General features: G+C 34.8%; 2 protein-coding genes across 2 annotated transcripts in view; one reads left to right on the forward strand and one right to left on the reverse strand.

Annotated features, from left to right (window-relative positions):
- LOC144437107 (ATP-dependent RNA helicase DDX1-like) overlaps positions 1–8,494 on the reverse strand; it is a 21,064-nt gene extending 12,570 nt beyond the window's left edge. The window contains exons 1-12 of the mRNA XM_078125959.1: positions 8,432–8,494; positions 6,982–7,033; positions 6,314–6,377; positions 5,850–5,879; positions 5,119–5,212; positions 4,438–4,485; positions 3,424–3,510; positions 2,764–2,847; positions 2,198–2,274; positions 1,473–1,545; positions 503–579; positions 236–289 (exon numbers count right to left, since the gene is read on the reverse strand). Coding sequence (XP_077982085.1) covers positions 236–289; positions 503–579; positions 1,473–1,545; positions 2,198–2,274; positions 2,764–2,847; positions 3,424–3,510; positions 4,438–4,485; positions 5,119–5,212; positions 5,850–5,879; positions 6,314–6,377; positions 6,982–7,033; positions 8,432–8,450 — 759 coding nt within the window. The 5' untranslated portion in view covers positions 8,451–8,494. The remainder of the gene's footprint in view (positions 1–235; positions 290–502; positions 580–1,472; positions 1,546–2,197; positions 2,275–2,763; positions 2,848–3,423; positions 3,511–4,437; positions 4,486–5,118; positions 5,213–5,849; positions 5,880–6,313; positions 6,378–6,981; positions 7,034–8,431) is intronic.
- Positions 8,495–9,135: 641 nt separating this feature from the next.
- Positions 9,136–15,986, forward strand: LOC144437953 (dihydroorotate dehydrogenase (quinone), mitochondrial-like). The gene is made up of 9 exons (XM_078126986.1): positions 9,136–9,159; positions 9,736–9,948; positions 10,780–10,979; positions 11,668–11,738; positions 12,334–12,524; positions 13,079–13,198; positions 13,863–14,016; positions 14,864–15,023; positions 15,420–15,986. Exons 1-9 carry the CDS (start codon positions 9,136–9,138, stop codon positions 15,496–15,498), a joined length of 1,212 nt encoding a protein of 403 aa, XP_077983112.1. The 3' UTR covers positions 15,499–15,986.
- The last annotated feature ends 886 nt before the right edge of the window (positions 15,987–16,872 follow it).

Raw genomic sequence — 16,872 nt, forward strand, 5'->3', positions numbered from 1 at the left:
TCGATATAACTAGGATTAATTGATAAAGACTTTATTACTTGTAACTTTTACACCCCTAATCAAGCTGACCTCATAGTATATATTGTCAATGTTGATGTTGATGTACATTCAATGACATTACAGATAGTCAGCTGTAACACAACTGATGGTACAACAAGGGTTTCCTAGGTAGTTTAGTATATATTTACAAAATCATTTCATTCTAAAATTGTAAAAAAAACAACTCAATACTCACTTGTGGTGGAAATTTAAACTTGGTGTCTCCAAAATTAAACTTCATCTCTGCATTCTAGGATAAATTGAGTAAAAATCAGATACATGTATTAAAAACTACACCAGCTGAATTCAAACCAACAACATATTTAATTACTAAAGCTTGTCTACCTTGGAGGGGGGGGGGGGGGGCAGCATCCTGTGACAGTACACAGGCATATCTCTAGGCTAGCCTTGGTATTGCACTTTCTGATGAATGAAGCTAATCTAGACATAGAAATATACATACCTTTAGGACAACAGCAGCTAGGAAAAGTGAACTCTTTATATGACCAGGAATATCAAAGGCATGACCTAAATCTTTACCTAATGGAATCAAAAGATTAAATATGAAGAGTTAATTCATGAGATGAAAAATTTACATGTTCATAAACATGTATGAAATTGACTCTCTGGGACTAGTGGCAAATACTTAGAATCTGGGAGCTTCTTGAAATAACAAAACTACTTGACTTGTTTTACTACTAATACCTTTATGGTAAAATTAAGGACTACTCAACTTTGGCACTGGTTGATAGAATAATTGTGAATGAGAACCACTGGCATATAATATTAGTAACCATTGGTAACTTAAGCAATGACATACTGGAGACAATTCAAAATTTGACATAAATCTCTTTATCTGGCATTTCAGGTTTAGTGATTTTCCAGTCTTCACTGTTACCTTAACCTAGTATTTTCAACTATGTGTGGCAAGTTGGTCATACAATAAACCAGAGAGTTTAGCCCTGCAGAGCCAGGCTATAGACATACCAATAAACTCATTAGAATCAAGAATGTTCAAAAATATTACCGATGAATAATCATGAACAAATTAATATTGAAAGAAAAAATAAGACTCTACAATACAACATACACTTTACTATCAATATTGGTAGTAATAATTTTGTTGATATCAACAAATGTGAACTACAAGAGATAGATTTACATTGTGATAACGGCAAGTTACTATTGCAGGTATGTTGAACATGGTTGTTTTTAATGGATCACACAGCAAAAATAATGACATGATTAATAAACAACTTCATAAAAAAAAATATGATTAAATTATAACCTTTGTAATTCACAATGTTATCATGAACACTAAGATAAGCTACATAATGAAACATGTGGATACAACACCAAATAAGATCTAAACAGACATACTGAATCTCAAAATCTGGAAAGTTTGAATAATTTGTGATTTCTTGAAGTCTTACCATTCTTGCTGTACTTAATAGTGGCATTATCCAGGTCTAGGTAACAACCCATGACATCATTGATTCCATATGCCTACAATCAAACCAAATCAAATCAAATCAAACCAAATCTCAGTCAAACAGTGACTAATGACATCATAAATAACTTAATAAACTGATTGTTAATTCTCGAACCAGCAATAATATTTTTATATTAGTAATTTTTTCTCCTCACACTAGATGGTCAAAATAGAACAAGAAGGTCGACTCTATCTCTCATTACTGGAAGTTATAGCATTTTATCTCATGCTAGAGTGTCAAAACAGAACAAGGTTGACTTTTTATCATGTGTGTCTATAGTGATACATTGGTAGTGTATGGAGCTAAAGTCAAGGTGCAAACAAAGAAATCAAATGATTTGCTATTTTTATGATGCACCTACACTTTACTTTAAGTAACTTGTACCCTTTTTTAAGTTCAATATGTTCATATATTTACTACTAAACAAATTTATTTTCATAGACCAATTCCTGATATTACAGTGGAGACTCATTTATTTGTAAAAAAAAATTAAGTATAACAAGTAAACTTGTTTAAAACAAAGAGACACTGTGTCCATGACTTTTCCAATATCGACTTGTCTGTTTTCAGCCAGAAAACTCTCATAATGTCACATGACTATACAAAGTTAAGCTCACAGAGGTCAAAGGTGACTGTAAGACTAGTGATAGCATACAGTGACTCACCTCGCCATAGTCATCAAATTGTCTTCCAAATGATTTTTTTCCAGTACCTCCAAAACCAAAGCCATGTTTGTCAGTACCTACAGCAATGACATATTGGACACAATTAATATTTTGACATAAATCTCTTACATTTTTGGCTAATTGATTATCTCGTCTTCACTGCTACATATAATACTGCCCATGATCATGAACACATTTTCTTTTTTAGAATTGGAGCCTTGATTAATATTTACAGAAACATACGACTCTGTGTACGAATGTGACAAAAATTTCACTATCAATATGGGTAGGAATTATTTTATAGATGTCAGAAAATTTGAACAGCATGAGGTAGCTCTATAGTGATAAGTGCAAGCTGCAGGTACACATTAATACTGGCAGAGAAAGTAAGTGGAACTTCTGAGTAATTTCTAGTACTTGACAACTTATCTTTGTCTTCAAGACAAATTCATGATGTCCTGAGACATTGCAAACCACAACTTACCCTGCTCCCTCAAACTTCAGCATAAAAGATGTTCTATTTTTTGATAATATGCTGGCCATCTATGTAGACATGTTTTACTTACCTAAATTAAGATCAGCTTTGGGAGTGGCCCATCCCACACGACATAGACCTTCATCAGTTACAGTGGCTTCATAGTAGTATTTACCTGGTAGTAGATACAAAGCAAAATACATCATGACTGACTACTTGCGGTGTGTGCTCCTTAGTATTACTTGCTAACACATATACATGTATATGTACATGTATAGCTATGAATCAAGTTAAAGTAAAATGTATGCAGTTTTATGGAAAATCTCCACGTCATTATTTGACAACTATCATTTGTGTATATTAACAACAGATATCAGTGGGGTAGTATGGTAACATACATCATGTACTTTGAAAGTAGTGTTGGTGGAGTTTGAACTGGAGCCAACTGTCAGTAAAGTTGCTCCAATAATGTGATTGGGAGCGACAAGATTTTGTTGCCAAACAGAAATTGAATTCAGTCATGTGTTGGCTATATGGGGTATGTTTCTGTCTACATTATCACACTTAAGTGTATTTAACAGCAATTTGTCTATTGTATTTTTAGAACTTGCAGTTTGTCTCAGACATGACATTTGATCAATTCTTGTTAAAAATTTAGCAGAGGATTATCTCATCTTATGTTAGAAAGATTTTGAGTTTTACATAATTTTGTACGAAAAGAGAGGTGGCAACTCTTCTCGCATGACATTACCTTTTCCTCTAACACCTTTATTGGATCTTGTTCCATGCCATGAGTGATGTTCCCTACTTTGGCATAGCAAGCCTTCTTTGTCCATAGCTGCAAAGTAAAATGAACACAAACCGATTTATGGTGTTATGGCTTATAGTGTCTTACCTCTTACTGCGATAGTGCTATATCTGATGTTTCTTTGACAGTGTGCTAATGTGGGTAGATTTAGTACATCATTAGATGTATTTTCCAAATTTTACAGCAGTAATGAGTTGAATCTTTGATGAGATTTGCATCTCAGTAGGCTTTTTCCAGAAAGTTTGAATTGTATATATACTTTGCCAGTTTGTGACATTACGGTATTATAGTATTACCTGTACATCAAGCACTTTGGTCTCACACTTATCAGTTTTTGATGTTCTCAGTCCAAGAAAAAAATCTCAGCCTGAGCCTGATTGGAAATCACTGTTGTTGATTACCTATACATCAATACTACGTTTCCTTGTTCTTATATTTCTGTCACTCAGTATGACCTGATGTAATCAAAATCTACCGTTTTGAACCAACATGCAAGAACTGGTAAATATCTACAAACTTGAAATTCTAATCTAAACAACTTCTTACATCCTAAAATTTACAAACATCACATTTCAAAATCAATGGGTTCTCTTCAGTTGTTTGATTACGGTCTTTCATCTTCCACTAACAGTAGCCCCATCTACACCGCACTAAAAATCCTACCTGAGGTAGGACTAAAGATAGTTTGAAGCCCGCATAGACATAAATGCGTCTCAAACTTATGCTGAATTTGTCCTGACTTAGGACACCTTCAAGAGGTTTCCTGAAACTCTCCTGACTTCGTCCTATGTACTGTCAGGAAACGGAGTCAGCGACATCTACGCCATAACCTTCCTGCGCGTAGACACACACCTATCCTACTTCAGGTAGGACTCAGAACTGCCTCAGGTTGGACAACCTACATCTAGATGGGGCTATTGTTATGAGTTACAGTTACCATGGTGAATGTATACTTACCCAAGGAAGTTCCTCTGTCATACACATTCATCCTCATTTTTGTAGCATCTATGAAGAAATTTTGGGATTTTGTTTACATTTAACAATATATTTTAATTCAAACCAGTAGTATCATACACCCAGACAAGTTATATAAAACTTTAAACTTCAATGTCAATAAGGTATATGAATATCAAAGTACAAAGAGAACTTTTTACTTAATTGCAACCATGAACTTGTAAGTTGTAAGTAAATGATCTTAATTATTCTGAAAAACAACACAATTCCACTATGAAGAAAGTCCACAATACAAAACTTCATGTAATTATTTATATCTTCCATTTGAATGACAATCAATGCAGGCAACTGTCTTTTATTATACTTTTAGTTGTTTTGCTATATATTTTTCATTTTTTTAGCAGAAACTTAACAGTAATGAGGTAATCTGGTAAAAATAGACAGTTTTTCTATGATGACATCAAATACAGGATACTTTGTAACAGGGCTGAGGCACCTAGACTGTGATTCTTGTCATCCTGATAATAAGTGATATGCGCATGTTGGATTAGGAGAGTCGGGTGTGAATTTGGTCCAGAACAGAAATGACCCTATGTAATATAATGGAAAGAAAGTATTACTCCAAGACTATATGATTCAAATATTGGGGTTTTAATTAACAACTAATAAATTTAATAGACTTACCAGATTTAAAGGTCATTTTTGCCTTTCCTCCTTTCCCTTCCCGGATATCGTGAATAGTTTCATGTACAATCTGAATTACTGGCATACAAAATGCCTGCAAAGAAGTAAATGAAATTAAATATGTTACTTGAAAGGTTGAAACACTGGCGACTGCATGTCAAGTCCTGAGGTCAGTACCTTAGGCAAACTAAGGGTATTGTGGATGCACTATTCTTGACAAAAGTAAGCTACCATAGACAGTTTTCCTATTTCTCCCATACATCATTCTCACACAGGTTGTTCAAATGCAGAAGAACACTGCCTCATAATGAAATGGAGGCTGGAGCATTCAGAATATCTCTGTTGATACATGCAGTTTCTGTAAGAATGGCTTGTTTGCCTCTGTTAATACATGCAGTTTCTGTAAGAATGGCTTGTTTGCTAAAACTGTGTAAGACTGTGATCCTTTAGACATGTTACCTTTTTTCTGAATAGTAATAATGATATTCATTTCACAGGCTTTATGATAACACACACACACACAGTATGAAGCTTTCCGACAAGACAGTATTCGAACAACAAATAATTCTATTTATCAGATTTTTGAGGAAAAATTTCTGAGAAACCAAAATGTGACATAAAATGAATTTTATAAAGCCTAGAGATTTGCATTTCACCACATAACAAAAATGTTATATTTTGGTAACAAAATATGATGAAATGAAAGTATGCATCTTTTAAAGATTACTTACACCTGTTTTGCCACTACCAGTCTCAGCAGCCTGTTTGGAAAGAATGGACAGGTAGGTGATTTATCATATTTTATACACATATAAAAATATTGAAAATGAAATTGCATGTAAAAATAATTGTAACACACTATTTGTCTTCCATCAATATCTGCACATATAATAGCATTGTGCTGTGTTTCTATAATATAAAATACACACTTACTCCCCCAACCCCATCCCCACCCCCAACCCTCAGTTTCTAAACCCTATTAAAGGTGGTTATGTTCAAACATCATATACAGATATGTATGTTATGTTCTGCATTTTACTGTACTTTCTCTCAAGAATGAGTACATCACAATTTGTAACTTTGTTTTTAAGTTGGCCCATACTAAGCAAGGTAATACCACTGAGACATGTATACAATACATTCATAAATACATGTATTGTATTATAGGGGTTAGTATCCTGTATGTACTACTCACCATTAATACATCACCTCCACCAAGGATCAATGGAACAGATTCTGCCTGGATATCAGTGGGCAGTCTGTGTGAAAACAAATTGTATGTTTAGTTGCATTGATTTCATTTGGGCAAAGTCCCTCTAGTGATTTGGGAATGACGTACAATGAAATCCAATGTAACAAGAACTGTTATTTTTGTTTCTAATAACCCTAAAAATTGGCATTGGTATTGGCATTGGCATTTAGACAGATGAAATTTTACAATCTTGTTAAGTATACAAATTTATACATATATACTAAGCAACATTCATACCAATGTTACAACCATGGCTACCTATTCACTTTACTACTATGGTAAATGTGCTATTGGTAAAATATCCAATCTGCTATCAGCATTACCGGTACTATGGCAAAGGTATTATCTGCAAACTCAGATACACTGTCATACACACAAACTAAAACTAATTGTTCTTGCATATGGTAGATTACAAAATTGGGTAATAGCTGTGCCTAAGTTATGATGTGGATATAATCACCCCGTGGAAATGAGGTTGAACTGCCCTACTGTTAGTGTAATTTACATCAACATTCACTATTATACAACAGATCCTTTGAAATGTAATTTTATTGGTGGTTTTTGTTTTGATTCTATTAGGTACTTAGTACATGTACATGCTATATACTTACAACCAGTCCATTTCTTCCACTGCCTTGCTGATCTCAGGCATAATGCCCAACTCTGTAAAAAAAAAATAGTGACAAAAATATCAATCAAAACAAGTCATACCTTGTACCTTGTAGACCTCATTTCCAAAATCGGTCCACCAGGGACTATAACTGGAAGGTTTTGATGAGAGTGGTAACAGGAATTTCTTTATTTCTATTGTTTAAATCATAACAATAATGTACTATGTAGTCTGTAAGGTATACCATGACACTGACACTGACTGGCACCCTCACATGTTGGTCAACCCCCTTCCCCTAGGACAGAGCAGGCCGGTGTGGGCAATGTGACACAACATATCTTAGTACAGTCGACAAATAATGAAGATCATGACAGAATGCATTAGTGACTATTTTTTATAACGGTCCTAAATACTATCAGTATGGTGAAGGTGCAAACTGTATAGTTACAATGATAAGTTTTTAGATGCTGGTGGTACATACGTTGGCAGTCTGTATGGTCTAATCATAGATAATTTGTTTACCATACATATGAATGTTTGTAAATGTGTTAAATGTGCAATCCCTTAGAAAAGGTTATTAATACTATGGCTGTAGTTCTGCTTGCGGACAGAATGAGTTAGGACTTGAGTCTGACATTGACCTTTCTACAGAAGGTAAGAGGACAGTGTCTGAATCAAGTTCCGACTTACTTCATCTACAAGCAGGACTATTATAGCTACGACATAGATGTAAAAAAAATATATGGAATAAATAATAATTACATTGCAAACATTACAGAATATCTCAACATTTGTAGGAGTGACAAGTTGAGCATATTGTACAGTCTGTACACACCCTGGGCATTTAAACTTTAACCTCACAGAAATATTGAATCTACTCTTTATGACTGCACTATGCTTCATTTTCGGAATGGGTTTTTTGTTATAAACTACTTTTAATGAATTAAAATTAAGGTGTGAACACCCCTTGTCTAGCAGAGAAATAGAGAAAAGTTGGTGTTGGACAAAAGAATAATCCCATGATGATGTAATCCATACATGGCTCCCTAGTGATATGATATTGATAGCACAAATGCAAGATCCTAGGATTGAATCATGAGCCTTTATCATGTGGTATTAGAAATTAAAAAACTAAAACCTATTGGCACACTTAGTTTATAAATGCAGCGGTTGGCGTATAGCTTATGCCGGTAACCAATCCCCAATACAGACGTTTGCTGCTTGTCTGGAATTTTCTCTGTTTATCGTGAATAGATGTACACCCAGTTCTGCACAAACTGCAGCGACACAGCCTTCCTTCAGCCGCACACGCCTGAGCCTAGGAAACTGTATATGGGTATTTTGTTGATTTTTACAGACTGAAGACGGAATGTTCACAAAAGTAATACGTTTCGAAGTAGGAACTGCGATGAATTTGGTACAAATATAATTATATTTATTGGAAAACTCACCCAAAAATGCGGTACCCATGTTGCTGGCTAGTAGACGACGTGTTTCACATTCAACATGCTGACTTGCCAGTTTTCGAGAGTGATCGTTGGTGGCGCAGTTCCAGATATAAATATAAGAGAATGTCAAGGTCAGGGTTAAGGTTTCGCCTGTATTTCGACTATAGCCAGCCTGGGGAAAGATTTTACCAACTACAAAAATGCTTGAGTAATTAATTGAAAATGACCAAAAGTCCGGTTTATACAGCAATTAAAAAACTGCAACAGTGGAGTAATGTAATAAAAGCAACCTAACATTTCCCCGCCATTTCGAAGACCCAATGAAAAGTTTTGAAGCGTGAGTGAAGGTCGAATGTGACATGTGCAGTTGATGTGAATGAATATATCCCGGAATATCCATCAGATATATATATTTTTTGTATTTCTAATTCGTAATTAAACATGGTAAGTACAGTACTCATTAAAAGCATGTTGCATCCTAATGGCCGAGAGGCCGACTAGATGCGAGTGCATGATCCGTGGGTTATATACATGATATCTGGTGTCCGAACGTAATCTGCCGACCTCAGCTAAGTTCTAATTACAGTTTAGGCTGAGTAATGATTGATGTAAAACGGGATTCGATTCTGACTGCTGTTGTAACTCGTAAAAGCCTATGACAAGTTACAACTTTGTCTTCACAAAAAATACACTTCCCAGGGCACAGGATGATGCAAACAAGGTTGAAAAAGGTATCAATTACCTAACCTTCAGACGTTATAAGTATACTGTACATGTATGTATAGGTGTCAATGTCACACCGTCACGTAGGCTTAAATAATATATATATATATATGTATGTATAGTATATGCAATGCATACATTGTTATTTTTATTTTTATTTTCATTTTATCAATATTCTTACCTCACTTTGGTTTATTTTGTTGTTTGTTCCTGTATATGTTTTTTTACTCATCTTTTTAGTATTTTAATTTTTTCTTAGTGCTGCTCCTAATAATCTTAGTGAGCCCCTGATACAAAAGGGATGCAATAAATAAATGAATAAATAAATATTTATATCTGTAATTAAACAGACATATATATATATATATATATATATATATATATATATATATATATATATATATATATATATATATATATATATATATATATATATATATATATATATATATATATATATATATATATATATAAACATGCATATGTGTGTGTGTACATGTAGTGCTGAAATTAACATGACCAAACTTTTGTTAAGCAACTTATGTTACCAAGACTTATACAAATTGTTACTGTATTCTCAATAGAGTACAAGGCTGAAGTCAGCAGCTATTGTGATAAGTGGTGGTGTTTTAGGCTTTGCTGGACTATGTACCTACAGTGGACAGGAGAGATTCTACAGAGAAATCTTGATGCCATCATTGCGAGTAATAGATGCTGAGAAGGCCCATGAACTGTCAATCAAAATGGCTTCCTGGGGCATTGTACCAAGGAATAAATATGTGGATCCAGAAAGTTTGGTAATGCATTCACAATGTTATCTGTATTATTGCCGTACTTGCAACAAGTGTTATTTCTGACTGCCCAGACCACCAAACTTGTTTGGTCTGAGTGTCTTGAGTATAACAGTACTATGTGACTTCTTTGTATTTGGGATCAACCTGTTTGAGTATCCTAGTGATTACAGCATTTGGTTTTAATGAATATATGTCAGTCTTATACTGTACAGTACAGTCATTGAAGATGCTGCACATATTACCTTTGGTTAGTAAAGTGTGTGGAGTGTTATTAACAACTGTATTTTACAGTCAAACATTGGCTGTCAATCATACCAGTCTTTATGTTAAATATTAATAATTACAATGTAATTGGTTTGTGATGTACATGGTCTGCAATATATGCTATGTCAGGACACCCTCACCCACTGGCTTATACCTCTCTGACAGTAGAGAGAAGGCTGCAGATGGGGATGGAACAATATTACAAAAACATATCTTTTAATACAATTTAACATGTAATGATTTTTCCAGCAACAATGAAGATTGGTTTCAAATAAAAATACCTATCAAAAATGATAACTATAACAGTAAGAGAACTGCAATGGTGCTGAAATAAAACTGTCTTTCACCCAGAATTGACTGTAATAACAATATGTGTACATATAACAGAAAATTTATTGATGCCACAAATGTAGTGATAACATTCTATAATTGAACTAAAGGCCCATGCAACCATGACTATACCCCATGAGAAGTGCAGGCCTTAGCCATGGCTTGTTGAGAGTTGAGTGAACTGATGGAATTAACAGTTGTGCCTCAATAGTATTGTCAGTATTTTCATGTACATTGCAGAAAACCAAGGTGTGGGGTCGAGAGTTTAGTAACCCTGTAGGCGTTGCAGCGGGATTTGATAAACATGCTGATGGTATGAGTGGCCTTCTAAAGATGGGTTTTGGGTTTGTAGAAATTGGTAGTGTGACACCCGAACCACAACCAGGCAACCCTAAACCAAGAGTTTTTCGTCTACTACAAGACAGAGCCATCATAAATAGGTAATAATGCAAATTCCTTTGACAATGAGGTAATGGGCGATTATTTTTAACGTGAACGTGATACTGCATGAACTGCTGGTAACATTTAGTTGGACATCACACTCACAATAACTATGCACATTGTAACATTGCAGACAGCAATTTCCAAAATATATACAATGAGTAACACTGAAGTAATTTAAACACTTTCTCTATGCGCTACACTCGTTTATAGCATTCATATCACATGGATATGGATGCTATAAATGATTGTAGTACATACAGAAAACGCTTTACTTTGGTGTTATGGGTTGTATGAATGCTATAAATGATTGTGGTACATACAGAAAACACTTTACTTTGGTGTTATGGGTTGTATGAATGCTATAAATGATTGTAGTACATACAGAAAACGCTTTACTTTGGTGTTATGGGTTGTATGAATGCTATAAATGATTGTGGTACATACAGAAAACACTTTACTTTGGTGTTATGGGTTGTATGAATGCTATAAATGATTGTGGTAAATACAGAAAACGCTTTACTTTGGTGTTATGGGTTGTACCACTTACTGGTTTAATCATATTTCCCTCTACACTGAAAGAAGATGCTCCATGTTGGGGTTGTATTGTAGAACAAATAATTATGAAAACGCTTCATTTTGATGTTTAATTATACTACAAGTATGTACATTGTCATTATTATATAGGTATGGTTTTAACAGTGTTGGACATGAAGCAGTCTATCAAAGTTTATCAGCATGGAGGAACAAATCTAAAGGTACAGATGTTTTAATTAATGTGTGGTGTATAAAATGGTAAAATGTGAAATTATGTAGTATCTCACAACTGTCTTTGGAAGACTTGCAATGTTGCTGTACTCCATGGGGTTGCATTATTCATATATTTCTCATATTGTGTGATTGTTATCTTCAAATTTTTGAAATATCAAGGTATGCCTATTCTGTCTTTCTCTGTTTTGAGCCTTGAAGACAGAAGAGTGACATTCATGTATGTAGCATGCCCCCTTGTGACCATAAAATGCCATGATTCTGCAACTTATTGACCAATCAAAAAGTCCCTTTTTACAACAGTGTAGCCAGTTACATTTTGGAGAATATGCAGTTTGTCATGAGGAAATGGATAATACAGCCATCTTGAAATGAAAACATGTTTAAGGAATCATCGTATTTAGGTCAGAGGACAAATTTCAATGAAAAGAAGAATAAAATAATACATAAAATAAATATCAAATGAGGAAATTACTGAATTTACTGGGGGCGGTCGGTGTGGGTGTGTTGTATATGTAGACTTTACACTGAATGTCATTGCATCCGATAAACACTTCATCATGCTATTATCTATTTTACTGACAGGTAAAACAGGTTTACTAGGAATTAATTTGGGTAAAAATAAAGAATCAACTGACGCAGTAGGAGACTATGTTAAAGGGGTGAAAAAACTAGGACCACTAGCTGACTATATTGTAATCAATATATCTAGTCCTAATACTCCAGGACTTAGAAAAATGCAAGGTAAACAACAACTCCAAGAACTTATAGAAAAGGTAAGTGTATTCAGATGCTTAGATTATAACTCTAAAGCCTACTACCATACTATTAGCATGTAATTCACTGACCGCAAATCTCACTGTATGCACCTCAAGCCTATAATGATAGGAAGTATGGTAAGGTACGGAATCAAACTTCTGGTTAATGTTATTCCAATAGACATAATGTGCATACAGTGAGATTCGCAATAAATGTTTTGTATACTGGTACCAAGTTTTTAAAGGGTTATATAATGTTATTTCATGTATAGAACAGTGGCCGCTCATTACAGTTGATACAAACTGGGTTTATGCTAGGGAGTCTAAAATCCTAACCCTGACTCCCTAGCTTGAATACAAGTATGTATACATGTTATAGTCAGTCACCTGTTTCACATTCTTGCCCTTCAAGATTTTGAAATTTTGAAGTAGGCTAAGTATGCTATATCATTCAACACACATGATGTCAACAGAATGAAATTATACATTTTGTGTTCTTGGTTGTAATCTATAGACGATTTTTCTTATGTACATTTTTTGAATTTATAAACTTGTTTTTTTTCTTTATTCAGGTGCTGGAAGCAAGGAATCATCTACAACAGCCCACCAAACCGATTGTATTGATCAAAATTGCTCCAGATTTGAGTGTTACAGATAAAGAAGATATTGCTTCTGTTATTATGGATGAAAAGGTACAAAAATATGCCTTGTTTTCAGGGACATGCACCCCATAACACATAGATGTTATTCTCAAAATTTTTCTTTGTTCAGCTAAGGAAAATACAAGTGACCCTAGTAAGAGGTTGTGTTACTTCAAGTTGAAGACATGAAGTGACAAAATCCTTAAGTCATGAATATTTTCTTGCTAAATGAATTAAAGTATTGTGAAATAAAATAATTGTACCCGCACAAGCATGATTTATGAAAACTTTGGAAGCATTAGTATGACTTTGAATGTCTTAACTTATATTTTGAACACCACAAATGATGTATATGTGCGTGTGCTGTTGTGATGTAGAACGATCAGGGTATGAATCTCATATTTTTGGTTCAAATGAGTTCAACTTAGCTTGCGTGTGGTATTAACAAATGAAGTAGATGTGTTGTGATGTAGAATGATCAGTGTATGAATCTCACATTTTTGGTTTGAATGTGTTCAACTTGGCTTGCATGTAGTATGAACAAATGAAGTAGATGTGCATTGTTGTGACAGAGAATGACCACGATATGAATCTCATATTTTTGGTTTGAACATGTTCAACTTGGCTTGTGTGTGGTATTAACAAATGACGTAGATGTCCAGTACCTGTACCCAGTATAACATTGGTATTCATCTATGAAATGTTTTGTTTTCAGTTGAGAGTAGATGGCCTTATAGTTAGTAACACAACTGTCAGCAGACCAGAAAGTTTACTAAGTCCTGAAAAGACAGAGACTGGTGGTTTGAGTGGTCCGCCGTTGAAAGAAATGGCAACAGATACTGTCAAAGATATGTACAAACTAACACAGGGTAAGAGATATAGTAACAGATGTATAAACTATACAGATACAGGGTGACAGATATAGAGAAATATGTGGACAGACACTGTGACAGATGTACAACCACAGGGTGTGACAAACATTGAAAGGTATGGTCATTCACATTGCAAGACTTATAAAGATGTATAGACAAAGTGTTAGAGATAACAGATAACTTAAGATCAGTGACAGCGACATTTGACGTGACAAGATGAAATGGCATCTTGAACACAGGGCCTTCTTCAATTCCCTATAATCATAGACAGTGGAGGGGTTGTATGGGTGAATGGGTTGGATGGGTGAATGGTTAGCGTGACTGGCTTGGAATCTAGAGGTTGCAGGTTCGAGCCCTGTCACTGCCTGCTGTTTGTTTCTGAGTGGCTAAAGTCCTTGGGCAAGATTTGAACCACGACTGTGCCTCAGTCAACCCAGCTGTATAATTGGGGACCTGGTAGGATGTAGGTTGCAATGTGAAGGCTTTAATCCTATGCGCTTAAATGGCTGCAATGGATTGTATGCTCCCCGGGGAGTTGAGGAAGACTAAAGGGCCGTTGTGCCATTCTGATCCGAGCCAGGGGTAATAATTGTAAAGCGCTTTGAGCACGGTGTGGGAAAGCGCTATATAAGAACCGAACATTATTAAGAACCGAACATTATTAAGGGCTATAAGTATAATGTAATACTTTCTATGTAATTAGTAGCCTCACTGCAATTTCAATTTGTTACAAGTCAAATATATCATATCAAATTGTTTACAGGTAAATGACTCAAACATTCTACAGTAGTGTTTGTCATGTTATGTATACCTTACATTCCAAATTCTACTCCTTTGACCCTAGGTCAACTGCCAATCATTGGAGTGGGCGGAGTCAGTAATGGAGATGATGCCTACCAGAAGATAAGGGCTGGTGCTTCCTTAGTACAGCTTTATAGTGCATTAGCATATGATGGTCCTCCAGTAGTCAAGAGAATCAAGAAAGAACTTGAGCAGTTGCTAAGGTAACAACATCAACAATACATCCTACATTTGACAAAGAGTAATCTCCATATGATATCTACATTCACCAGTGCTATTTAAACTCTGTGAGGTTGTTCCTTAATTGAAATAAATTATATGCTACTTACAGGCAAATGTAGAAACATGTTAAGCACATACACAAAACAATTCACAGAAAGATGTATGCTCGTATACAGTCCTGGTTTCTTTTTCTGAACTCACAATAATTTGTGCATTCCAGATATTTGGCAGTTATGAATTCTACTGTTGCTCTGACTGAGGTGTCATTCATTCTGTTTACACATACAAACCAGACATTGTTTTGAACAAACTCAAAAGTATAATTTTTTCTTTGTGCATGTATTTTAGTATGTCATAGATTAGTTTGTTTATTGCAGGAACGATGGGTTCAAGACAGTGGCAGAAGCTGTAGGAGTGGACAGTAGTATAGATACTATTGAACAGAAGACTGACTAATATAAATCTTGGTGAAAACAGTATGCCCAAAATTTTGGAATGTTACACTATCATAAGATACACTGCTGTACTATGAGAAAGACAAGTGTGGAAATGAATGTGAAGGAGAAACTGAATGGCATGTGTGTGTATCATGTGAATGTTTCTGAATATGGAGCTAGGACAAGATGCTGATAGAACAGATAGGTGCTATGTTGGAACAAGCAGACAGTTGTCACTGTGCTAGTCATGCAGGTATTGAAATGGACAAATTCAGACATTGTAATATCAAGTCTGAAATTATGACCAGATCTAGATAGACATTGCCAGGTTGGAATAGATACAGGGTAGGGTCTTTTTTCAAAGCTCCTCAATCGGTGTCTGTAATGCATTATTGTGCGAGTACAATGATTTGTACATAGAAGCTGAAACTTATATTTCCCAGTCTTATGATGAAAAGGAATGAACTAGGACCAATCACACATGTCACGCAAATTAACTTAAGTGCACATAGCTTGTATATTTATTTCAGAAATAAATAAAGTGATTTTTTTTTTACAAAACGGCAGTGTATTTGCATCTTATTTACAAGTATTCTTAAACATAAATGAGGCAGTGTGAAAGGAAGAATGACTACATGGTAGACAGTGTTCTGATTACTTTCAGAGAATAAAATTGTGTAATACATGATACGTTTTCAATTCACCTTTTGGTACCATGGCTGAGAGGGTTGTATTTACATAGTCCAATGTTAGCACCAAAACAGTAAGTAGGTTAAAATAATGCTTTCCCTCTTAAAGCCTATTTAAATGTACAAGAAAATGTCTAAATGGTACCAGAAGTCAATCGTACTATTACTACAGTTCAAATACTTTATCCGGAGTTCTGATGTACTGATTAGCAGTTGTTTGCCAATGTGTATACAAGACTGTATTTTGGTTTATTTTAGAGTATTGGGTTCAATCAAATTTTGTTATGGTCAGTCCTGAAATTTATATGAATCATACCAGACAACAATTTGCAAATTATTAATGTCTTGCATCAAACGGTACTTGTAATTTAAAACGTGAATGTTTCATGTGCATTGTCACATTAAAATGTTTATGGTCATGTTGACTTTGAATCAAACTCTGAAATAGCCCACTGAGGTTTGGAACTAGTTGACAATTCAAACTGTTTTTGGACTAACTTACACTTGCAGCAAAAGATCACAACTGGTTGCACCTTATGTTGCAAGATTACAACGCAAGACAATTGTCAGAAAAAAGATTTGAGGCTGAACTCTGGAAGCAATGAAAGTGATTCGACCAACACTAAATATAAAACATCACTCACTTTGAAAATCAAACGATTTTGAAATCTGGGTCAAGAAAAATAGTGTGAAGATGTTACAAC

The sequence above is a fragment of the Glandiceps talaboti genome, chromosome 7 (assembly GCF_964340395.1).
Source record: "Glandiceps talaboti chromosome 7, keGlaTala1.1, whole genome shotgun sequence".
Lineage (NCBI taxonomy): Eukaryota > Metazoa > Hemichordata > Enteropneusta > Spengelidae > Glandiceps > Glandiceps talaboti.